This window comes from Coregonus clupeaformis, chromosome 25 (assembly GCF_020615455.1).
Source record: "Coregonus clupeaformis isolate EN_2021a chromosome 25, ASM2061545v1, whole genome shotgun sequence".
Lineage (NCBI taxonomy): Eukaryota > Metazoa > Chordata > Actinopteri > Salmoniformes > Salmonidae > Coregonus > Coregonus clupeaformis.
In genome coordinates this window covers 28,941,176-28,967,198 of record NC_059216.1, presented here as the reverse complement: position 1 = coordinate 28,967,198, position 26,023 = coordinate 28,941,176, and the positions used below count along the sequence as shown (strand labels likewise).

Sequence of the window (26,023 nt, the reverse complement as noted above, 5' to 3'; positions counted from 1 at the left end):
CACTTAATTTGTTACCGTACACAGCCAAGTTACATTAAATTCAAATTGAATCTACCATTTGAGCAATTCTTTATTTTCATCAACTTCGACTCGAGTTGAGGGATAATTTTTCATATTTGACAATGTGTTTAAACATCAAGTGCAGCCAAGAATTATATATGTACTTTGTAACGGGATGATGTTGGCCAGGAACTATTTTCTGTTTCATTACCGTCATCCCTGGTCTCCATGGGAGCAACCTCAAACAAAGAGGCCTGTGTCCTTTCTACTAAGTTAATTTCATGTAGCTATCATTCTCAATTTAACCACTGCGAATGAAACCTGAAAGTTTAAGTGATTCAGCTATTTTGATTGCTTCCTGTATTTAAAGTCTCATTCAATATTTGCGGTTGATGAACAGCGGTTCATTCCTTTTTTCGAACTTGCAGACCTGAAAATATTATTTTCTGCAAAGTGCCATCAATTATGCATTAACATGCCTTTTCAGTCTTAGCCAACACTTTGAATAAGGCAGATATGTATTTAATAATATTGACATGACTGAACCTTAATTGCTCTGTCATTAGTGTGTGCCTAAATCCGCTATGCTGACTGTGAGAAGTCCTGTCAGAAAGCACCGTGGTCTGCTGTGGTAGGCTAGGGCTTCAGGCCCAACTCCTTTAGAGCTGTGGGTCGGTGGGTGGGTCGTTCTTTGGTTTGGGGCCCAAGTCTTTTAGACCCGTATGTTTTTTACTTGTAGATGATGAGTGTGTTTGTTTGCCAGTGGAGCTTTTCAAAGAGCAGAACCACCAGGCTTTCTGCCACCTGCTCTCTCTGGCTGGCTGGGGGCTAATACCTGTGACTTAAAATATTGACCCTGTTTCTGCAACTGCTGAATGTGCGGCACAGGTTATTTAGCTTTGGACTTCACTCTCTTTTTAACTGACACTTAGTGCTTTTCAAAATGGATATAATTGATAATTGTTTGAGGTGACACATGTAGAACAGTACATTACATAACATGAATGCATTGTACATTACTTTTGAAATGAAAAGTAAACACACCAATAACAAGGCATTAACTGGTACAACTGGTCAAACTGGTGTCCTCTCTTATTGACTATTTAGAACTGGTGTACAGTAATCCACTGTGGTAATGCTGTTGTGTTGCAGGCTGAAGCTGACCAATGAGGAGATCAAGAGGGCCATCCTGACTATGGACGAACAGGAGGATCTGCCCAAAGACATGCTGGAGCAGGTGGGCCCTCTCTCACTCATACAGCATGTAGCCCTCCTCTCTACAGTAGTGGCTTAATGGCTTTATACCATATAGCAAGTCCCAATTCCCATCTGATCCATCCCTCTAACCCTTCGATGTTTGCAGATCTGAAGGGTCTGGATAGGTATAAGCAGCTTCCACCATTTTGCTTCCACCTTACAGATCTGTTAGACGCTGATCACAGGCCTCAACAAGAGCACAGATCATATTATTGCCTGGGTAATTGGTTTATAATATATCCTTTTTAGGGAGCACTGTGTTCTTTTTCTACTCTGATTGAAGGACAACACACAGGCCAAATGTATCACGAAATTCCACAGAACTGTGTAAGCCAATAATTGCTTTGATGATGACTAATTGATGACATGTAATCTTAAAACTCAGCAATTTTGTTAGTTTGTCACGTTTTCTTCCTTCCTCGTCCCCTGTTAAACTTTTCTCAAAACCACTGAGCCTTCATGTTCTTTGTCGCCCCATAATTATGACAGTGACTAGGTGAAATACTATAGTAATTTCAAATAGATGTAAGAGTAATTGAAGGCTAATCCAGTTTTATAAGACTTTTCATTGCTGTTGCTTTAGGGACCTAAATAAAGAAAGGCTGAAGTGTTCACGGGGACTGGGTTAGTGACGGATTGGAGTACTTGTTGTGGTGGGGCACCACCCGGCCCGGCCTGGATGGTGTAGGTTATTTAGCAAGGGTTTAAAGCATCTGAATGCTGTTAGTTGGAATACTGCGTGCCTGGCTGCCATGTCTGTTCTGAGTTCTGCCAACCTGATCCATCTGTTCTATGGAACAATACCAAAGTTCTACGAGTTCTACGTCTGAGTCATTTCAACATCATTTACATTCAAAGCACAGAGACCATTTATTTCCAGCAGCAGATGGGGTTACCACACCTGCATGTCTTTTCAATTATAATAATGAATCATTGATTGGCTTTTACAAACGCTCAAAACTCTTTACTTAGTAAGGGGGAAACTCGCCTTACCTTACATTTTACGGCAGAAAGCTCACCACACATCAGCTATCACAGTGAAGAGATGGGGCTTGGTGTGTGGGATGTCCAAGATCTCTCTTGATAATGGTCTTCTCCCCCTGTCCTGTTCCTGTCCAGCTGCTGAAATTTGTCCCAGAGAAGAGTGACATGGATCTCCTGGAGGAGCACAAGCATGAGCTGGACCGCATGGCCAAAGCTGACCGCTTCCTCTACGAGATGAGCAGGTACAGACTTCGTTTCAGTATCATGATACACCATTGGTACTGCTACATTGTGTATCACCACATTCCCCATATTAGGCACTAGCCACAGGATGTTCTTTTGTTGTTTGTTAGTATACTGTAGAGTGGAAAATACTCAGGTGCTCTCAGATGACAATGGAAGTTGACTGAAATACTACTTAATTGTTAACATGTAGTCTTCATCAGGGACTTTCTCCTTTGTCGGTTTACTGTAACAACACTTTCTGTGTTTATAGTATTGTATTAAAATGGCCGTTAACAGGAATTGACACAGATCATTGAGCGGATTCGATTATGCTGGTCTATGGCCCGTGACGAGAATGGGCAAAAGTGGTGAGGGAGGAGCGCCCTTCTCAAATCGAACAGTAATATGCGCCGCTCGGTCATGTTGTCAACAAGGCAGCATGGTGCATCGTCCAGAAACATACAACATCTCTTTTCCATAAAATATGTTTGAATTTTCAAATTAGTTTTCATTGGGAAGGCAGATTAAGCGTTTTTATCAAAAGCAATCACTTTTGCATGTGAACACACAGACTCCTACTCATTACTCCTCGTACTTAATTACGTCACTTTTGTTTTGAGCCGACTTCACCGTGGGCTCTGAACGGGGCACCTTGCTCATGCCCGGAGACAGCCCGGTTCCAAAACGAATGCAATCAACTTTCACCCGGTGCAAAACACGCCTGCCTGGGCCAGATTAATCGAATCCACTCATTGTGATGACACCAGGAGCATATGTAAACAGCAGGACACACAGTGACACATGCTAGCTGGATGTCGACGTCTTTTTAACACAAATCTCTTTGGCATTTCTAACTGCTGAGGGACATCACTGCCAGACATTAAGTTGTGACCCAAATGTGCCAGTGAAGGCCATTGGTCCTGTGAGGGTTTGGGGAGTGTAGAAGGATTGGGATCGTTCTTTAGTAAATACAATTAACAGCACTGCATTTGGCCCTGTGTAGGGAAAATAGATGTATTACCTTTTGGAGTGCTGTCCAGTAACCAAAAGGTCGCTAGTTCGAAACTCTGAGCCAACAAGGTGAAAAATATGTCTGTGCCCTTGAGCAAGGCACTTAACTCTAATTGCTTGAGGGACGCTGTTGATAATGGCTGACCCTGGCCACTCCCCGAGGGTGTCTCAGGGGGAGTTGGGATATGCAAAAAACACATTTCCATTTCAAACCCTGTGAAACAAGACAAATATAAGCACCCACCAAATTATTATTATTATGTTTAAAGTATAATATGTGAATTATTCTTTAACATGATTCACTGTCTACGAGCTAAGGGGGAGGCTGTGGTTGAGGGGGAGGCTGGTGCGTAGGTGGCGGCAGGCAGCTGAACTTTCCATGTACCTCATATTGTTAATTAATTAACATGAAACCCCCTGGGGAGACATTCTCGGCTCGCGCAGAAACAAAGACCGAAACCCCAGGGATAGGGCTTACTGTTTTAAAAGCTCTCGCTTTAATGAGCATTCTGTGTTACAAATGAAGATTGGATTACTAGATTAAAGGAAGGAAAACAATGCAGGTTCTAATGTACAAGTGCAGCACCAGTACCATTTTTTCCATGATGTACAAAGCCGTTTACTATGGGAATAGACTTCCTTCCAGGATCTGGCGTCGTTTGTGTTTTGGCTTCCTGAAAACATTGTAGCCATGGAAACAGCATTTGGGCAGGGAGAAGGAAAGGAGCTTCTTTATTAAATGTGCTCTGAGTTTTTCATGTTGGGTATTTAATCCAGTAAAATAATTTGGGAAAGATGTATGTTTTCTGTCTGGTCACAAAACCTCAAATGTATGAACAAAACCACAAAAAGTGTATTTCTATTCAAAAGTTCATGCCCTTCATATAGGACGTCATATCATAATACACAACCGTTTCAGTGAAGTGCCAGGATAACAACCTCTCCCTCAACGTGATCAAGACAAAGGAGATCACGCCTCTTGTAGCTCAGTTGGTAGAGCATGGCGCTTGCAACGCCAGGGTTGTGGGTTCGATTCCCACGGGGGGCCAGTATGAAAAATGTATGCACTCACTAACTGTAAGTCGCTCTGGATAAGAGCGTCTGCTAAATGACTAAAATGTAAGAATTAGATGATTGTGGACTACAGGAAAAGGAGGACCGAGCATGCCCCAATTCTCATCGACGGGGCTGTAGTGGAGCAGGTTGAGAGCTTCAAGTTCCTTGGTGTCCACATCACCAACAAACTATCATGGTCCAAACACACCAAGACAGTCGTGAAGAGGGCACAACAAAGCCTATTCCCCCTCAGGAGACTGAAAAGATTTGGCATGGGTCCTCAGATGCTCAAAAAGTTCTACAGCTGCACCATCGAGAGCATCCTGACTGGTTGCATCACTGCCAGGGATGGCAACTGCTCAGCCTCCGACCGCAAGGCACTACAGAGGGTAGTGCATACGGCCTAGTACATCACTGGGGCCAATCTTCCTGCCATCCAGGACCTCTATACCAGGCGGTGTCAGAGGAAGGCCCTAAAAATGGTCAAAGACTCCAGCCACCCTAGTCATAGACTGTTCTCTCTGCTACCGCACAGCAAGCGGTACCAGAGTGCCAAGTCTAGGTCCAAAAGGCTTCTTAACAGCTACTCGCCACAAGACTCCTGAACAGCTAATCAAATGGCTACCCGGACTATTTGCATTGCCCCCCCCAACCACCCCCTCTTTTACGCTGCTGCCGCTCTCTGTTTATTATCTATGCATAGTCACTTTAACTCTACCTACATGTACATATTACCTCAATTACCTCGACTAACCTGTGCCCCTGCTCATTGACTCTGTACCGGTACCCCCTGTATATAGCTTCGCTAATGTTATTTTACTGCTGCTCTTTAATTATTTGTTATTTATTTTTATTTTGTATTTTTTACTTTTCAATTTTTTACTTAACACTTATTTTTCTTAAAACTGCATTGTTAGTTAAGGGCTTGTAAGTAAGCATTTCACTGTAAGGTCTACACCTGTTGTATTCGGCGCATGTGACAAATACAATTTGATTTGATTTGTATGTAAACTCTAAATAATATTTTCACTTCTAACTACAATACAGGATCAACCATTACCAGCAGAGGTTGCAGTCCCTCTACTTCAAAAAGAAGTTTGCTGAAAGAATCATCGAAGTCAAACCTAAAGTTGAAGGTAGGATCAAATGATCTACCTTTAAACCATTTTAATAACTGGTTGGACTGTGGAGTCAAATGTAATCATACTGTAATGAGAAATGCTGGCAATACTCAAAGGCTGCAGATCTATGGTGTTAAAAGTACACTATATATACAAAAGTATGTGGACACCCCTTCAAATGAGTGGATTCTGCGATTTCAGCCACACCTGTTGCTGACATGTGTATAAAATCGAGCACACAGCCATGCAATCTCCATAGACAAACATTGGCAGTAGAATGGCCTTACTGAGGAGCTTAGTGACTTCCAATGTGGCACCATCATAGGAGGCCACCTTTCCAACAAGTCAGTTCGTAAAATTTCTGCCCTGCTAGAGCTGCCCGGGTCAACTGTAAGTGCTGTTATTGTGACGTGGAAACATCTAGGAGCAACAACGGCTCAGCCACGAAGTGGTAGGCCACACAAGCTCATAGAACGGGACTGCAGAGTGCTGAAGCACGTAAAAATCGTCTGTCCTCGGTTGTAACACTCACTACAGAGTTCCAAACTGCCTCTGAAAGCAACATCAGCACAATAACTGTTCGTCGGGAGCTTAATGAAATGGGTTTCCATAGTCCATAGCACACAAGCCTAAGATCACCATACGCAATGCCAAGCGTTGGCTGGAGTGGTGTAAAGCTCGCCGCCATTGGACTCTGGAGCAGTGGAAACGCGTTCTCTGGAGTGATGAATCACGCTTCACCATCTGGCAGCCCGACGGACTAATCTGGGTTTGGCGGATGCCAGGAGAACGCTACCTGCCCGAATGCAATGTGCCAACTGTAAAGTTTGGTGGAGGAGGAATAATGGTCTGGGGCTGTTTTTCATGGTTCGGGCTAGGCCCCTTAGTTCCAGTGAAGGAAAATCTTAATGCTACAGCATACAATTACATTATAGAAGCATGACAATGCCCCAGTGCACAAAGCGAGGTCCATACAGAAATGGTTTGTCGAGATCGGTGTGGAAGAACTTGACTGGCCTGCACAGAGCCCTGACCTTAACCCCATCGAACACCTTTGGGATGAATTGGAATGACGACTGTGAGCCAGGCCTAATCGCCCAACATCAGTGCCCGACCTCACTAATGCTCTTGTGGCTGAATGGAAGCAAGTCCCCGAAGCAATAATCCAAAATCTAGTGGAAAGCCTTCCTAGAAGAGTGGAGGCTGTTATAGAAGCAAAGCGGGGACCAACTCCATATTAATGCCCATGATTTTGGAATGAGATGTTCGTCGAGCAGGTGTCCACATACTTTTGGTCATGTAGTGTATGTATGAGCCTTTATGGGAATAGGATGCCATTTGGGATTCAACCAATGTCTTATCCTCATAATGGTAACTTCTTCTTCCTCTCCCCAGCTCTGACCAGGGCCTCTAAAGAGGTGCTACAGAGCCGCAACCTCAAGCAGCTTCTGGAGGTGGTCCTGGCCTTTGGTAACTACATGAACAAGGGCCAGAGGGGAAACGCCTATGGCTTCAAAGTGTCCTCACTCAACAAGATCGCTGACACCAAGTCCAGCATTGACAAGTAAGAAATGGTCTGGCTTGAGGCTTTTTCTATTTATCATATATATATATATATATATACAGTACCAGTCAAAAGTTTGGACGCACCTACTCATTCCAGTTTTTTTTTTTTTTTTACTATTTTCTACATTGTAGAATAATAGTGAAGACATCAAAACTATGAAATAACACATATGGAATCATGTAGTAATCAAAAAAGTGTTGAACAAATCAAAATATATTTCATATTTGAGATTCTTTAAATAGCCACCCTTTGCCTTAATGACAGCTTTGCACACTCTTGGCATTCTCTCAACCAGCTTCACCTGGAATGCTTTTCCAACAGTCTTGAAGGAGTTCCCACATATGCTGGGCACTTGTTGGCTGCTTTTCCTTCACTCTGCGGTCTGACTCATTCCAAACCATCTCAATTGGGTTGAGGTCGAGGGATTGTGGAGGCCAGGTCATCTGATGCAGCACTCCATCACTCTCCTTCTTGGTAAAATAGCCCTTACACAGCCTGGAGGTGTGTTGGGTCATTGTCCTGTTGAAAAACAAATGATAGTCCCACTAAGCCCAAACCAAATGGGATGGCGTATCGCTGCAGAATGCTGTGGTAGCCATGCTGGTTAAGTGTGCCTTGAATTCTAAATGAATCACAGACAGTGTCACCAGCAAAGCACCCGCACACCATAACACCTCCTCCTCCATGCTTTACGGTGGGAAATACACATGCAGAGATCATCCGTTCACCCACACCGCGTCTCACAAAGCCACGGAGGTTGGAACCAAAAATCTCCAATTTGAACTCCAGACCAAAGGACAAATTTCCACCGGTCTAATGTCCATTGCGCATGTTTCTTGGCCCAAGCAGGTTTCTTCTTCTTATTGGTGTCCTTTAGTAGTGGTTTCTTTGCAGCAATTTGACCATGAAGGCCTGATTCACACAGTCCCCTCTGATCAGTTGATGTTGAGATGTGTCTGTTACTTGAACCCTGTGAAGCATTTATTTGGGCTGCAAACTGGTAACTCTAATGAACTTATCCTCTGCTGCAGAGGTAACTCTGGGTCTTCCTTTCCTGTGGCGGTCCTCATGAGAGCCAGTTTCATCATAGTTCTTTATGTTTTTTGTGACTGCACTTGAAGAAACTTTAAAAGTTCTTGAAATTTTCCGCATTGACCTTCATGTCTTAAAGTAATGATGGACTGTCGTTTCTCTTTGCTTATTTGAGCTGTTCTTGACATAATATGGACTTGGTCTTTTACCAAATAGGGCTATCTTCTGTATACCCCCCTTACCTTGTCACAACACAACTGATTGGCTCAAACGCATTAAGAAGGAAAGAAATCCCACAAATTAACTTTTAAGAAGCCACACCTGTTAATTTAAATGCATTCCAGGTGACTACCTCATGAAGCTGTTTGAGAGAATGCCAAGAGTGTGCAAAGCTGTCATCAAGGCAAAGGGTGGATATTTGAAGAATCTCAAATATAAAATATATTTTGATTTGTTTAACACTTTCTTGGTTACTACATGATTCCATATGTGTTATTTCATAGTTTTGATGTCTTCACTACTATTCTTCAATGTAAAAAATAGTACAAATAAAGAAAAACCTTGTAATGAGTAGGTGTGTCCAAACCTTTGACTGGTAGTGTATATTAAAAAATAGATATATTTAAAAAATCCCTTTGAGATATGTGTGATGTATATGATGTTTGTGTTTGTAGGAACATCACTCTGCTGAATTACCTTATCACCATCCTGGAGCAGAAGTATCCCAAAGTGGCCGTGTTTCAGGAGGAGCTTCATAATGTTCCAGAGGCAGCTAAAGTCAAGTAAGAACTGCTGCTAAGGTTGACTGAATCAGAACCCCCCTCCACCCCCAACACACACACACACCACCGATACTGTTTCATAATCCTAAATTGCTTTCATGTCTGTGTAGTAACTGTGTGTAATTACCCTTGTAACAACATTGTAAAAGTTGAGTCTTCCTCGCTAAGCCTAATTGATGGTGCCTGACTTTAAGTAGAATAGGTGAAAGGTTAAGACCGTATTGCTGTGTGTGTTACCTTACAAACTGTGTTTACAGAGAGGGTCAAAGGTCATGTTTATATTGTCTGGATGTGTCAGAGGCACAGGTTGTTCTAATTGCCCCCATTTCAAATGTGGAAAGTGTGAACTGTGAACCATACAACCCTCGGTAGGTCAAGGTGTTTCCTGTTTTACCACAAGAAAGCAATAGTATAGCAGACAGCATAATCCATAGATTTAGGGAAACTTAAAAAAGTAAGAAAACAGGTCACAAATAAAGATAATCTACGTTAGTTTCTGTTAAAACCTAGTGAACCCTGAATATATGCCTTTCCTGACTGAGAAGGGAGGAAGTTGGGTTTTATTGTCTCACATTTCATGTCTCTAAGTTGTGGCTTGATTGGAGCACAGATGGTTTGTAATTGTTTCATGTGAATAAACTCCAGTCCCTCTCCTCTCGTCCACAGTATGACAGAGCTGGAGAAAGACATCAACAATCTGCGCTCTGGTCTGAAGAGTGTGGAAACGGTTAGTGGCCATTTCTATTGGTTTCCCTTAATGAAGGCACACATGATATCACAGGCAGTATAATTAGGCTTACACTCCTCTACCATGGGCATGGTACTGTACTCTTGTGTTGTGGGTTGTCTGATGACAGTCATGTACTTCTCCTGTAATGCTGTTCACTGTAGGAGCTGGAGTTCCAGAGAGGTCTTCCTCGGGTTTCGGGGGATAAGTTTGTGTCTGTGGTGAGCCATTTCATCACTGTGGCCAGCTTCAGCTTTTCAGACGTGGATGATTCTCTGACCGAGGCCAAGGAGCTGGTGAGAATGGGGGGCAGAGGGCTGGGGGCCATGTCTGTCTGTCTGTCTGTCTGTCTGTCTGTCTGTCTGTCTGTCTGTCTGTCTATCTCTCTGTCTGTATCTGAGGGTCGGGCATTGAAAAAGTATTACTATAATGGACAAAGCCCTTCAGACCACGGCAACTTGACAGGAACACTCATGGGTACACTCAATATGGGCGTTGGTTCACCCATCACAGAACACTAACTTGGAATGTACATTCTAGTAGTTGTATTTCTATGGGGTTGGGGTTGGGGTCGTGTTGTCCATCTGTCCCCTCCTCCTTCTCTCCACAACTAGGAGCTCTGATAGAGCTATAAAAATAATAGATGGGCAGCACAAATGGCAAATCCTGTAACTTGATGCTTGGCCACATAACCAAGTAGGTAGCACAGTCTTCTTACTGCAGCTTTGAAGTCACCTTTTAAAGTTAGAAACAACCCATATACTTGGAAATGCTAGGAGGACGTAGTAACTCACATACAGTATGTTAAAGGCTTACAGTCTACCTGTGTGGACATTGGAACCTCTGAATATAGGCAGTTAATGTTTAACTAAGATGGGTCAAGGCTATCCGTTTCAAAGCCACGGTTTCCCCCGATCCCCTTCCTCTCTAGTGCCATGTGGAATGTATTTGATACGTGTGCAGGGGATAGAGGGTTATTTATGTGTCAAATTACACTTTACAATGGCAGGGAAGAGGAAACCATCTCTGTTGGGAGTAGACCTAGGGTCAAATACTATTTGAAATCTTTCAAATACTGAGTGTTTGCCCTTCCCTGTCTGGAGTGCCAGGTGAACTTTTGCAGCTATTCTGTTGGTTCCAATGTGCCAGACAAGCTCAATCAAGCCCAGATAAAGTATTAGGTATGATTTCAAATAGTATTTGAACCCAGGTGTGATGGGGGTAGGGTCTGTTTTAAAGCTAGATTAATCAACCAGGCAACACGGTCTCTCACATTCATCCCCAGTGTATCACTGAAAGAATGTTCACCTACATTCACACTGAATCACCTGTGACACATTGACTGTATATTATTACATCTTGATGAAGGATCACAAATACTCATTTTCCCTTCCAGGAAAGGCAGTTTGACCATCTTGAAGTACTTGATGTCTACCTTTGTTTTCTCTCCAGTTTCTGAAGGCAGTGCAGCATTTTGGGGAGGATGCAACCCGTATGCAGCCTGATGAGTTCTTTGGAATCTTCGACCAATTCCTGCAGGCGTTCGCTGACGCCAAGCAGGAGAATGAGAACATGCGCAGACGCAAGGAGGAAGAGGAACGACGGACCCGCATGGAAGCACAGGTTAGATTGTTAAGAATGTCTATCTCCGACCACAACACTAGAGAGAGTCACCTACGGTCACCATTTCACCACCCAGTCATTATGTAACAATTATTACAAATGGGTATCAAACTAGTGTTGTTTGTGAGATTACACAATACGTGATCTACTGTTGACCTAGACACACTCAAATGTGTGTAGGTCAAGAGTAGTGCTCATTTACTCAATACACCAAATACAACTGCCACACACTCTCTATGCTACTGTAGGTGCGAGTCACTAAGTTCCTCCTGTTTTGTCCCCTCAGCTTAAGGAGCAGAGGGAGAAGGAGCGCAAGGCCAAGAAGTCAAAGGAGAACTGTGAGGAGGACGGTGAATTCGACGACCTGGTTTCAGCCCTGCGCTCTGGGGAGGTGTTCGATAAGGACTTGTCCAAGATGAAACGCAACCGCAAACGCGTCAACTCATCAGCTGAGACCAGCAGGGAGCGACCCGTCACCAAACTGAACCTCTGAAACAGCTGACAACTGATCCTGTCTTACTGGAGCTAAGCTATGCTTCCCTCTGGTGGCCTGGCATGAGCCTAGCGCCCCCTCATTTGGGAGTGGACAGAATTCACTGCTAAAACGGAACTGAGCAGGAAAGGTGGTGGACAGACCTCTACTTACTCTTCTGCTACTCAAGCAACAATAACCCAGAGCTTGTGTCTGTCTGGAAACAGACATAGAAGATATTACCTCCTCTTAAAACCATGAACTATGGATAAGGAGTGACTCTCTAAGCTATTTGTGTTAATTGCCAAAACCTACACTTTTAAAATGCTGTGGTCTGAATGACAGTTTTGCTCATGTCGTGGATGGGACACTTTTTAATAGCATAGGGCTGTTGCCCTGGAGTAGGACGCTCTTCTTGACCGTTCCTGCCTGTAAAAATTAGCAGGAAGTGGAATGGAAAGCCAGGGGTCACACACACACACCGGCTGCGACACATTTCCTCTTTTAAAACGGGAGAAAGTGGAACATCTTTCCTGCTATTGTGTTGTCAGTCAGTCAGACACCCTAGAGAGTATAGTAGAGGATGTCAACCCCATGCAGAGAAACACAGTGTCTCTTGAAGCACAATCCAGCATGTATGAATTATGTTTTTGAGATAAGCAAAAAAGCAATACATTTTGATACTGTTTTTATCACAATTTTGCAAAGACTTAATTTAGATATTTAAAACCAAATCACAGATGCAATATTACCATTTTACTATAACTTTCTTTTTTTTAAATAATCCATTAGAACTGCAATATACAGTATTGTCGAAGAGTTACCAAAAAGAATTGCTCTTCCTCTGGTCATCCTAACACACTGAGGATATCAGTCTGGAAACTATGCAGCCCAACATGTTGAGTTTTGTCTTTGTGTTTTGTGTTCATTACTGTCATGTATGTCTATATTATATATATACAGTGAGGGAAAAAAGTATTTGATCCCCTGCTGATTTTGTACGTTTGCCCACTGACAAAGAAATTATCAGTCTATAATTTTAATGGTAGGTTTATTTGAACAGTGAGAGACAAAATAACAACAAAAAAATCCAGAAAAACGCATGTCAAAAATGTTATAAATTGATTTGCATTTTAATGAGGGAAATAAATATTTGACCCCCTCTCAACCAGAAAGTTTTCTGGCTCCCAGGGTGTCTTTTATACAGGTAACGAGCTGAGATTAGGAGCACACTCTTAAAGGGAGTGCTCCTAATCTCAGTTTGTTACCTGTATAAAAGACAGACACCTGTCCACAGAAGCAATCAATCAATCAGATTCCAAACTCTCCACCATGGCCAAGACCAAAGAGCTCTCCAAGGATGTCAGGGACAAGATTGTAGACCTACACAAGGCTGGAATGGGCTACAAGACCATCGCCAAGCAGCTTGGTGAGAAGGTGACAACAGTTGGTGCGATTATTCGCAAATGGAAGAAACACAAAATAACTGTCAATCTCCCTCGGCCTGGGCTCCATGCAATATCTCACCTCGTGGAGTTGCAATGGTCATGATAACGGTGAGGAATCAGCCCAGAACTACACGGGAGGATCTTGTCAATGATCTCAAGGCAGCTGGGACCATAGTCACCAAGAAAACAATTGGTAACACACTACGCCGTGAAGGACTGAAATCCTGCAGCGCCCGCAAGGTCCCCCTGCTCAAGAAAGCACATATACAGTGCCGTCTGAAGTTTGCCAATGAACATCTGAATGATTCAGAGGAGAACTGGGTGAAAGTGTTGTGGTCAGATGAGACCAAAATCGAGCTCTTTGGCATCAACTCAACTCGCCGTGTTTGGAGGAGGAGGAATGCTGCCTATGACCCCAAGAACACCATCCCCACCGTCAAACATGGAGGTGGAAACAATATGCTTTGGGGGGTTTTTCTGCTAAGGGGACAGGACAACTTCACCGCATCAAAGGGACGATGGACGGGGCCATGTACCGTCAAATCTTGGGTGAGAACCTCCTTCCCTCAGTCAGGGCATTGAAAATGGGTCGTGGATGGGTATTCCAGCATGACAATGACCCAAAACACATGGCCAAGGCAACAAAGGAGTGGCTCAAGAAGAAGCACATTAAGGTCCTGGAGTGGCCTAGCCAGTCTCCAGACCTTAATCCCATAGAAAATCTGTGGAGGGAGCTGAAGGTTCGAGTTGCCAAACGTCAGCCTCGAAACCTTAATGACTTGGAGAAGATCTGCAAAGAGGAGTGGAACAAAATCCCTCCTGAGATGTGTGCAAACCTGGTGGCCAACTACAAGAAACGTCTGACCTCTGTGATTGCCAACAAGGGTTTTGCCACCAAGTACTAAGTCATGTTTTGCAGAGGGGTCAAATACTTATTTCCCTCATTAAAATGCAAAGCAATTTATAACATTTTTTACATGCGTTCTTCTGGATTTTTGTTGTTGTTATTCTGTCTCTCACTGTTCAAATAAACCTACCATTAAAATTATAGACTGATCATGTCTTTGTTAGTGGGCAAACGTAGAATCAGCAGGGGATCAAATACTTTTTTCCCTCACTGTATGCCCATTCCAGTGTCACCTCCTCACTTGACTCCCAAATAATCTAGGCGGCAGTCTGCCTTCTCCCTACAGTTTTCAGCCATTAGCTTCGCCCACGACTGACTCATTTGAACTATAAACGTCAATAATAATTGCTTGCGATACAGCTTTTGAAACATATGGCCCTTATCTTTCATCAGAAAGAATCCTTCAAATAAAAAATATACACTTACTGTAGCAGTTTTGCACAGATCCAGCTATGGGTGCCTCCATCTGACAAAAGTAAACTTCCATTTCACTTCCCGAACTACGCTTACACACAGGTGTTACCAGCATGCAAGATAGCTAATTAGCACAGGTGGAGATATGGCTGTGTGGGAACACTAACCCTGACCCTATCAAGGTCTGTATCAATTTAACCTTTTTTTGTTGCTGATATGAAACATAAGGTCCTTATGCTTCCAAAACCGTACCGCAAGCGACGCACGCGTATTATTGTTCAGATTGAGCGTCGGGGCTCTTAACAAAACTCTCCCGTACAGAAGATGCCTTTGTCCAATAACTCTTATGTGTAATGTAATGTAATGGAACTGAGAGTCATGATCATGGGCTACTCCTCACTATAACATGTACAGCAGGAAGCTTTCAGTTATTTAGTCTGCCCCAATAAGTAAAACCTTTCTCAAACCTTTGGTCACATTTCTACCAACACCCTCCTTACTTAACTGTGTGATAGCATCTCTGATGTATGTAGATTCTTTCTATACAGCTTTTTTTTTATTATTTAAACAACTTTCTATTTTGAAACTAAAGTAATAAACCTGGATGTCAATTATTTGTTGAATCTGTTTTATGTTTACAAGCCAAAACTACAACCAGTAATTCATCTCGGATTGTATTAATTATCTGTTGAATCTGTTTTATGTTTACAGGCCAAAACTACAACCAGTAATTCATCTCGGATTGTATTAAACTGTATTTCTGTTTTCCAGAAATAAAGACTGGTATTCATCTCAGTTATAGTAAGGGGCGTCCTCTGGTGGCCAATGTGCAAAAGTATCTATTTTACAGGTTCCATTTCCATGTTTTAAAGACATTCTTTGAGGACACGAATTTGCTTATTAATTGTATTACTTTGAATACTATTCAATTCAGAAAGCATTGTGAATAGGGACTTGGTCTCTAATAAAACCTCTGGCTAAATAGAGAGCAATAGTAATGATGTTTTTTGTAGGCACTAACTCCGCCATTTGTGAATTTTTAAGCATTTATATAATCAAAATCACATAAAGCACAAAAAGGCTTCATAATTCATAAACGTCATGTTAACTGACTGATATTATCTCATAGAACAAAATGTATAAGTTGTCCTAAGCCTGTGTTAACCTCAGACCTTATTTTCTGTTGAGTGTGAAACTGTTGAGTGTGGAAAAACCCAGCAGCGTTGCACCTACTACCATAACCCGTTCAAAGGCACTTCAATCTTTTGTCATGTCCATTCACCCTCTGAATAGCACCCATACACAATCCATGTCTCAAGGTAAAAAAATCATTCTTTAACCTGTCTCCTCCCCTTCATCTACACTGACTGAAGTGGATTTAACAAGGTAAATCAATAAGGGATCATAGCTTTCAACTGGATTCACCTGGTCAGTCTGTCATGGAAAGAGCAGGTGTTCTTAATTTTTTGTATACTCAGCAGGGCTCCCGAGTGGCGCAGTCGTCTAAGGCACTGCATCTCTGTGCTTGAGGCATCACTACAGACCCCCTGGTTCAATTCCAGGCTGTATCACAACCGGCCGTGATTGGGGGTCCCACAGGGTGGCGCACAATTGGCCCAGCGTCGTCCGGGTTTGGCGGGTGTAGGCCGTCGTTGTAAATAAGAATTTGTTCTTAACTGACTTGCCTAGTTAAATAAATAAAAAATATAAGGCCTGGAGATTAAACACTATACATAGAAAACATTAATTTGATCAGTTTTAAAAGTCAAAAATATTATTTAACAAACAACTGATCACCAATAAAACAAAACTCAACTCACAGCTTGTTTTGTACACTCTTAGAAAAAAAAGGGACTAGAAACATATACAGTGAGGGAAAAAAGTATTTGATCCCCTGCTGATTTTGTAAGTTTGTCCACTGACAAAGAAATGATCAGTCTATAATTGTAATGGTAGGTTTATTTGAACAGTGAGAGACAGAATAACAACAAAAAAATCCAGAAAAACGCATGTCAGAAATGTTATAAATTGATTTGCATTTTAATGAGGGAAATAAGTATTTGACCCCTCTGCAAAACATGACTTAGTACTTGGTGGCAAAACCCTTGTTGGCAATCACAGAGGTCAGACGTTTCTTGTAGTTGACCGCCAGGTTTGCACACATCTCAGGAGGGATTTTGTCACACTCCTCTTTGCAGATCTTCTCCAAGTCATTAAGGTTTCAAGACTGACGTTTGGCAACTCGAACCTTCAGCTCCCTCCACAGATTTTCTATGGGATTAAGGTCTGGAGACTGGCTAGGCCACTCCAGGACCTTAATGTGCTTCTTTTTGAGCCACTCCTTTGTTGCCTTGGCTGTGTGTTTTGGGTCATTGTCATGCTGGAATACCCATCCACGACACATTTTCAATGCCCTGGCTGAGGGAAGGAGGTTCTCACCCAAGATTTGACGGTACATGGCCCCGTCCATCGTCCCTTTGATGCGGTGAAGTTGTCCTGTCCCCTTAGCAGAAAAACACCCCCAAAGCATAATGTTTCCACCTCCATGTTTGACGGTGGGGATGGTGTTCTTGGGGTCATAGGCAGCATTCCTCCTCCTCCAAACACGGCGAGTTGAGTTGATGCCAAAAAGCTCAATTTTGGTCTCATCTGACCACATCACTTTCACCCAGTTCTCCTCTGAATCATTCAGATGTTCATTGGCAAAGTTCAGACGGGCCTGTATATGTGCTTTCTTGAGCAGGGGGACCTTGCGGGCGCTGCAGGATTTCAGTCCTTCACAGCGTAGTGTGTTACCAATTGTTTTCTTGGTGACTATGGTCCCAGCTGCCTTGAGACCATTGACAAGATCCTCCCGTGTAGTTCTGGGATGATTCCTCACCGTTCTCATGATCATTGCAACTCCACGAGGTGAGATCTTGCATGGAGCCCCAGGCCGAGGGAGATTGACAGTTCTTTTGTGTTTCTTCCATTTGCGAATAATCGCACCAACTGTTGTCACCTTCTCACCAAGCTGTTTGGCGATGGTCTTGTAGCCCATTCCAGCCTTGTGTAGGTCTACAATCTTGTCCCTGACATCCTTGGAGAGCTCTTTGGTCTTGGCCATGGTGGAGAGTTTGGAATCTGATTGATTGATTGCTTCTGTGGACAGGTGTCTTTTATACAGGTAACAAGCTGAGATTAGGAGCACTCCCTTTAAGAGTGTGCTCCTAATCTCAGCTCGTTACCTGTATAAAAGACACCTGGGAGCCAGAAATCTTTCTGATTGAGAGGGGGTCAAATACTTATTTCCCTCATTAAAATGCAAATCAATTTATAACATTTTTGACATGCGTTTTTCTGGATTTTTTGTTGTTATTCTGTCTCTCACTGTTCAAATAAACCTACCATTAAAATGATGGACTGATCATTTCTTTTTCAGTGGGCGAACGTACAAAATCAGCAGGGGATCAAATACTTTTTTCCCTCACTGTAGGGTTCTTCATTTTGTCCTCATAGGGTAACCCTTTTTGGTGCTAGGTAGAACCCTTTGCATAGAACACTATGTAGGGTAATTCATAGAACCCCCTGTAAATGGTTCTACCTAGATCCCTCTATGAAGGGTTCTGCCGAGAATCCTTTTCTCTTTGAAGGGTTCTTCCTTGAACCCTCTATGAATGGTTCAAGCAACCTTATTAGCCTTTAAACATATTTATTTTTATGACAATTTTGCATAATCATAAAGCCTTTCTTTGAGGGCCTGGTGTTAGTGGTGTTAGAAAACTCCAGGTTTACAGGCCACATCAGGCCTGCAAGTCACATTATGCTGGTTTGCAAGGTGATGTTCAAACAACTTTTAATCACCCGCTACCTGCATTCATTATGACTTCCAGGGTATGGAAGATTGAATAATGGGACTACCTAAAGCAACTAAACTGGAACAACCATCTCAGTAACAGTAATGGGTACATAATAAAGTCTACTTACAGATTGGATTAGTTTAGAAAAACGTTTGATCTTTGTGTAGCATAAGATTATACAACCAATCAATGTACATGCAAAAACACAGGCATTGAAACAAACAATTCTGAAAATCAACCTGCAATAGAGGATGCTGGGAAATATGATAATGATGGGCATGGTTTTGAGTTTTTTACTTTACACAGAGTATAAATGACACAATCACACTCAACTCTGATTATTAACACCAACACTGGGATTATTTTACACCACTGAGTGTTAAATTAATTTAACTCCTGAATCAACACTAGAAATGTTACACTGAAAAACAACGCTAGATAAAACTGCCCGATTTGCTGTGTACCATACAATACACTGCTGGTTCACTCATACTCCTTTCTATTCTCATACTCTTTGCTCAATAAAATCACAGAAAATACTAATTTGAAAGACAGAAATCATGGCAAAGATATCAACTACAGTGGGGAAAAAAAGTATTTAGTCAGCCACCAATTGTGCAAGTTCTCCCACTTAAAAAGATGAGAGAGGCCTGTAATTTTCATCATAGGTACACGTCAACTATGACAGACAAATTGAGAAATGTTTTCTCCAGAAAATCACATTGTAGGATTTTTTATGAATTTATTTGCAAATTATGGTGGAAAATAAGTATTTGGTCACCTACAAACAAGCAAGATTTCTGGCTCTCACAGACCTGTAACTTCTTCTTTAAGAGGCTCCTCTGTCCTCCACTCGTTACCTGTATTAATGGCACCTGTTTGAACTTGTTATCAGTATAAAATACACCTGTCCACAACCTCAAACAGTCACACTCCAAACTCCACTATGGCCAAGACCAAAGAGCTGTCAAAGGACACCAGAAACAAAATTGTAGACCTGCACCAGGCTGGGAAGACTGAATCTGCAATAGGTAAGCAGCTTGGTTTGAAGAAATCAACTGTGGGAGCAATTATTAGGAAATGGAAGACATACAAGACCACTGACAATCTCCCTCGATCTGGGGCTCCACGCAATATCTCACCCCATGGGGTCAAAATGATCACAAGAACGGTGAGCAAAAATCCCAGAACCACACGGGGGGACCTAGTGAATGACCTGCAGAGAGCTGGGACCAAAGTAACAAAGACTACCATCAGTAACACACTACGCCGCCAGGGACTCAAATCCTGCAGTGCCAGACGTGTCCCCCTGCTTAAGCCAGTACATGTCCAGGCCCGTCTGAAGTTTGCTAGAGTGCATTTGGATGATCCAGAAGAGGATTGGGAAAATGTCATATGGTCAGATGAAACCAAAATATAACTTTTTGGTAAAAACTCAACTCGTCGTGTTTGGAGGACAAAGAATGCTGAGTTGCATCCAAAGAACACCATACCTACTGTGAAGCATTGGGGTGGAAACATCATGCTTTGGGGCTGTTTTTCTGCAAAGGGACCAGGACGACTGATCCGTGTAAAGGAAAGAATGAATGGGGCCATGTATCGTGAGATTTTGAGTGAAAACCTCCTTCCATCAGCAAGGGCATTGAAGATGAAACGTGGCTGGGTCTTTCAGCATGACAATGATCCCAAACACACCGCCGGGCAACGAAGGAGTGGCTTCGTAAGAAGCATTTCAAGGTCCTGGAGTGGCCTAACCAGTCTCCAGATCTCAACCCCATAGAAACTCTTTGGAGGGAGTTGAAAGTCTGTGTTGCCCAGCGACAGCCCCAAAACATCACTGCTCTAGAGGAGATCTGCATGGAGGAATGGGCCAAAATACCAGCAACAGTGTGTGAAAACCTTGTGAAGACTTACAGAAAACGTTTGACCTGTGTCATTGCCAACAAAGGGTATATAACAAAGTATTGAGAAACTTTTGTTATTGACCAAATACTTATTTTCCACCATAATTTGCAAATAAATTCATTAAAAATCCTACAATGTGATTTTCTGGATTTCTTCCCCTCATTTTGTCTGTCATAGTTGACGTGTACCTATGATGAAAATTACAGGCCTCTCTCATCTTTTTAAGTGGGAGAACTTGCACAATTGGTGGCTGACTAAATACTTTTTTCCCCCACTGTAGGTGTTACATTTGACACAAGGTAAGTTTAGTACTAATACTATAGAAATAAACTGTGCCTCAAAGATCAAAGGGGAATCGAAAGACTGGTAATTGAGGTTGTAATATCATTCATAGCCTATTGATGCTGTAGGACACATTGATATGTGGAACATTTGCTTCAGAATTAACAAATGAAAAATTCTCATTTAGGTTCAATTACCTTTTCCCTTTGAATTAATTTTGTCATAATAAGATAGCCCAAACCTATAGGAAGCAAAGGTTGTGAAATAAACACTTGTCTGATGTGGCATAAAGTAATACATAATGCACATATATTCAAATGAGATGTTTCATCATTTTGAGTATCTTAGTATTTATAAATCACATTCTGAAAATAAGCCCTCAATACAGCAGTTGTGTTTTTAAAGGTGTACTCTGTTCCATCACAGTGTGTAGAGCGCTTGGCGCTGCATAAAGAGTACCCAAACGCACGTTGGAACTTCATAGGACATTTACAGTGGGGGAAAAAAGTATTTAGTCAGCCACCAATTGTGCAAGTTCTCCCACTTAAAAAGATGAGAGAGGCCTGTAATTTTCATCATAGGTACACGTCAACTATGACAGACAAAATGAGAAAAAAAATGCAGAAAATCACATTGTAGGATTTTTAATGAATTTATTTGCAAATTATGGTGGAAAATAAGTATTTGGTCAATAACAAAAGTTTCTCAATACTTTGTTATATTCCCTTTGTTGGCAATGACACAGGTCAAACGTTTTCTGTAAGTCTTCACAAGGTTTTCACACACTGTTGCTGGTATTTTGGCCCATTCCTCCATGCAGATCTCCTCTAGAGCAGTGATGTTTTGGGGCTGTCGCTGGGCAACACGGACTTTCAACTCCCTCCAAAGATTTTCTATGGGGTTGAGATCTGGAGACTGGCTAGGCCACTCCAGGACCTTGAAATGCTTCTTACGAAGCCACTCCTTCGTTGCCCGGGTGGTGTGTTTGGGATCATTGTCATGCTAAAAGACCCAGCCACGTTTCATCTTCAATGCCCTTGCTGATGGAAGGAGGTTTTCACTCAAAATCTCACGATACATGGCCCCATTCATTCTTTCCTTTACACGGATCAGTCGTCCTGGTCCCTTTGCAGAAAAAACAGCCCCAAAGCATGATGTTTCTACCCCCATGCTTCACAGTAGGTATGGTGTTCTTTGGATGCAACTCAGCATTCTTTGTCCTCCAAACACGACGAGTTGAGTTTTTACCAAAAAGTTATATTTTGGTTTCATCTGACCATATCACATTCTCCCAATCCTCTTCTGGATTATCCAAATGCACTCTAGCAAACTTCAGACGGGCCTGGACATGTACTGGCTTAAGCAGGGGGACACGTCTTGCACTGCAGTATTTGAGTCCCTGGTGGCGTAGTGTGTTACTGATGGTAGGCTTTGTTACTTTGGTCCCAGCTCTCTGCAGGTCATTCACTAGGTCCCCCCGTGTGGTTCTGGGATTTTTGCTCACCGTTCTTGTGATCATTTTGACCCCACGGGGTGAGATCTTGCGTGGAGCCCCAGATCGAGGGAGATTATCAGTGGTCTTGTATGTCTTCCATTTCCTAATAATTGCTCCCACAGTTGATTTCTTCAAACCAAGCTGCTTACCTATTGCAGATTCAGTCTTCCCAGCCTGGTGCAGGTCTACAATTTTGTTTCTGGTGTCCTTTGACAGCTCTTTGGTCTTGGCCATAGTGGAGTTTGGAGTGTGACTGTTTGAGGTTGTGGACAGGTGTCTTTTATACTGATAACAAGTTCAAACAGGTGCCATTAATACAGGTAACGAGTGGAGGACAGAGGAGACTCTTAAAGAAGAAGTTACAGGTCTGTGAGAGCCAGAAATCTTGCTTGTTTGTAGGTGACCAAATACTTATTTTCCACCATAATTTGCAAATAAATTCATTAAAAATCCTACAATGTGATTTTCTGGATTTTTTTTTCTCATTTTGTCTGTCATAGTTGACGTGTACCTATAATGAAAATTACAGGCCTCTCTCATCTTTTTAAGTGGGAGAACTTGCACAATTGGTGGCTGACTAAATACTTTTTTCCCCCACTGTATATCCCTTATCACTAATTTCTCAATTTGTTCAAAAGTTTTGCAAAATGATTCACGATTTTGACATTCATCACGCTTCTCAAAAATAAAATAATGATCACAGACTGGTATCTGCAGTTTCAACTTTTGGCACCGCGAGTTTGGACACAGTGGACCTATTGGGCTGAGCATCCCTACAGAAGAACAACGCAGGGTTTTTACAAGCCCACATCGCAACCTCTCCTCTGTTCGCTGGGCTGGAGGAAGACAACCGTCTGTTAACACCGTGCCTGCTCACATACCGGTCTCTGATTCGGTCGGCCCTCGTTCTGACATCCCTGCTTTGGGTTTGTGTGGATAGGTAGGCAGGAATGTTTCGAGTCCTATATCCCTCCTTTCGGCTTCGGCCTAAAAGCAGCGATATGTTTGGGTTTCTAATTACGTAAATGAGCGGGTTTATGGCACCGTTTGCCCATGCCATCCATATGGCCAAGGTGTCCATGACAGGGTTAACGGAGTAATCCCCCACGACAGTGATGATACCCATCAGACAGTAGGGGCCCCAGCAGAAGATGATAAACACGATCATTATCAGCACTGTCGTGGCCGTCCTCATCTCACTATAAAACCGGAGTAAATTCGCATAAGTTGTCACCGGCCACACCCTTATTTCTGACAACCTAACGGTCTTACAGATGTTGTAATGACAGAAACACATGAGCGCAACGGGAGGACATAACACACCACTATTAAAGCTATACTGTAAGAGGTACCCATCCTAGAGGTACCAGAGTGAAAGACATACATACAGTGGTAGAAGCCCATTTTATGGACGACTAGATCCTTGGCTGTTCGCATCACCATGTACCATGGTAAGGAGAAAAACACTGCTGTTAACCACACAGCCACCAGTAGCTGTATGGCCTTCCTCCTGCCTATCTTCTCATGAGGTTGCCTCACGATGGCATAATAGCGGTCAAAATAAATTAGAGTCATTGTCAGTGTGGAAATAATACCAAAGCATGTGTTGAAGAACCAGTTGGCGACGCAGAAGCGGTCTCCAAACATCCACACACCATATTTGCTGAAGAACATCATTAACGAGAACGGTAAACAAAGAACGGCCGTCAAAAAATCAGACAGTGAAAGGGACATGTTGAAAGCATTGGTAACGGTTCTCAGCTGCCGATGTTTGATTATGACAATCACCACCGCAGCATTCCCTAAACTAGAGATGAGGAAGATAGCAAGGCTTGAGCTGCCACCGTGATGCCCTGGAGGGCCGAGTTCCCTTCCGCGCTCTGTATTGGTGTGTGTTGTTGGTTCTCCTTGCCTCCGCCCGTAAGGTTTCCGAGAGTGACCTTTGTGAAAAAGCTGTGTAACACCGCTCCTATGGTGACTATTTCCAGCGTTAAACTCGTGCAAGAGGTGTTGTCCGGAGCGATAAAGTTGCTGGTGCCGAGCAATGCAATGTTCTCGGGGAAATCCATCGGACACGAATGGGGAGCCTCCACAGAATGGAAGGAGATTCATCATATGTTGTGTCTCTGTGTAGATGCAGCAGATAAGACGTGTCGCATTAAATACATTTAAATCCCAATTGCAACCCCTTTTCTATGCGCTCCTCAAGATGTTCCTCATTATTCAAACTGGTGTCCATGCTCCTTGCGTGTCCCATTCTCAGTAGACATGCGCTCCTGTTTGCAGTTCTCGCCTGATCCCCTCAATCCCCGTACTCCTGTAGCCTATCTCATATTCCTGAGTCCCCGCCTTCCTTGCGTACAATTTGTATCTTTACCCCCTTCGTGATGTTTAGAGCCGTAGCCATGGTATCAGTGATGGTTTTATATGTAGAATTAAGCACTTTCTGGATGATTAGTTATTTGGTCAGGCACCTAGGCCTCCCCACATAACAGCAGGGGCATTTATAGGATTTGAAGACATTGGGGTCTTAGCCAAAAGCCAGTAAGTGGGTCCAGGGGCGTCCTCCCCCAGCAAAAAAAATATGACATTTCAACAGCTAAATGTATGAATTTGGTGCACTTTAAGATGCACATTGAGAGATTATAACACAGAGAGATCTTTTTAAAGGGCAATTCCACCACTTTTCAAACTCATTTTGATTATCTCCAGCACAATACGAGTGTCTACATATGTGAAAACGGCACATTTCTACATTTTGTAGAAACATACACTACCAGTCAAAAGTTTGGACATACAGTTGAAGTCGAAAGTTGACATTCACCTTAGCCAAATACATTTAAACTCAGTTTTTCACAATTCCTGACACTTAATCCTAGTAAAGATTCCCTGTTTTAGGTCAGCTAGGATCACCACTTTATTTTAAGAATGTGAAATGTCAGAATAATATTAGAGATAATGATTTCTTTTAACTTTTATTTATTTCATCACATTCCCAGTGGGTCAGAAGTTTACATACACTCAATTAGTATTTGGTAGCATTGCTTTTAAATTGTTTAACTTGGGTCAAACGTTTCGGGTAGCCTTCCACAAGCTTCCCACAATAAGTTCGGTGAATTTTGGCCTATTCCTCCTGACAGCGCTAGTGTAACTGAGTCAGGTTTGTAGGCCTCCTTGCTCGCACATGCTTTTTCAGTTCTGCCCACAAATGTTCTATAGGATTGAGGTCAGGGCTTTGTGATGGCCACTCCAATACCTTTACTTTGTTGTCCTTAAGCCATTTTTCCACAACTTTGGAAGTATACTTGGGGTCATTGTCCATTTGGAAGACCCATTTGCGACCAAGCTTTAACTTCCTGACTGATGTCTTGAGATGTTGCTTCAATATATCCACATAATTTTCCTTCCTCATGATGCCATCTCTTTTGTGAAGTGCACCAGTCCCTCCTGCAGCAAAGCACCTCCACAGCATGATGCTGCCACCCCCGTGCTTCACGGTTGGGATGGTGTTCTTCGTCTTGCAAGCTTTCCCCTTTTTCCTCCAAACATAACGATGGTCATTATGGCCAAACAGTTATATTTCTGTTTCATCAGACCAGATGCAGAAGAATTCAGGAGCTCATGACCTCTCTCTCTTTCTCTCTCTCTCTCAGCCTCTCTCTCTATCTACCCTACTATCCATGAGTCATGACACATAGGCTACTTGGAACACGTTTATCCAACCTTTTATATTATATGAACATGTTGTGTGTCTGTAAAATAATTAAAATAAATACATTTTAATCATCATGTGTATTAACATTTTATCAGTATTTGTCCACTTTGCTCGATTTGGGATCTCTAGTCTGCTTGATGCATACAAACCAAAAGGGGTGA

General features: G+C 42.6%; 1 protein-coding gene and 1 pseudogene across 3 annotated transcripts in view; one reads left to right on the top strand and one right to left on the bottom strand.

Moving 5' to 3' along the window:
* The window catches only part of LOC121539490 (disheveled-associated activator of morphogenesis 1-like), an 86,561-nt gene extending 73,805 nt beyond the window's left edge, over positions 1-12,756 (top strand). For all 3 annotated transcript variants that reach the window (XM_041848018.2, XM_041848019.2, XM_041848017.2), the window contains 9 exons: positions 1,153-1,237; positions 2,377-2,483; positions 5,581-5,669; positions 7,050-7,218; positions 8,928-9,035; positions 9,702-9,762; positions 9,927-10,058; positions 11,215-11,385; positions 11,672-12,756. In XM_041848018.2, coding sequence (XP_041703952.2) covers positions 1,153-1,237; positions 2,377-2,483; positions 5,581-5,669; positions 7,050-7,218; positions 8,928-9,035; positions 9,702-9,762; positions 9,927-10,058; positions 11,215-11,385; positions 11,672-11,878 — 1,129 coding nt within the window. In that variant the 3' untranslated portion in view covers positions 11,879-12,756. The remainder of the gene's footprint in view (positions 1-1,152; positions 1,238-2,376; positions 2,484-5,580; positions 5,670-7,049; positions 7,219-8,927; positions 9,036-9,701; positions 9,763-9,926; positions 10,059-11,214; positions 11,386-11,671) is intronic.
* A 9,976-nt stretch (positions 12,757-22,732) lies between these two features.
* On the bottom strand, positions 22,733-24,434 carry LOC121538863 (annotated as a pseudogene).
* Between the last annotated feature and the right edge of the window lie 1,589 nt (positions 24,435-26,023).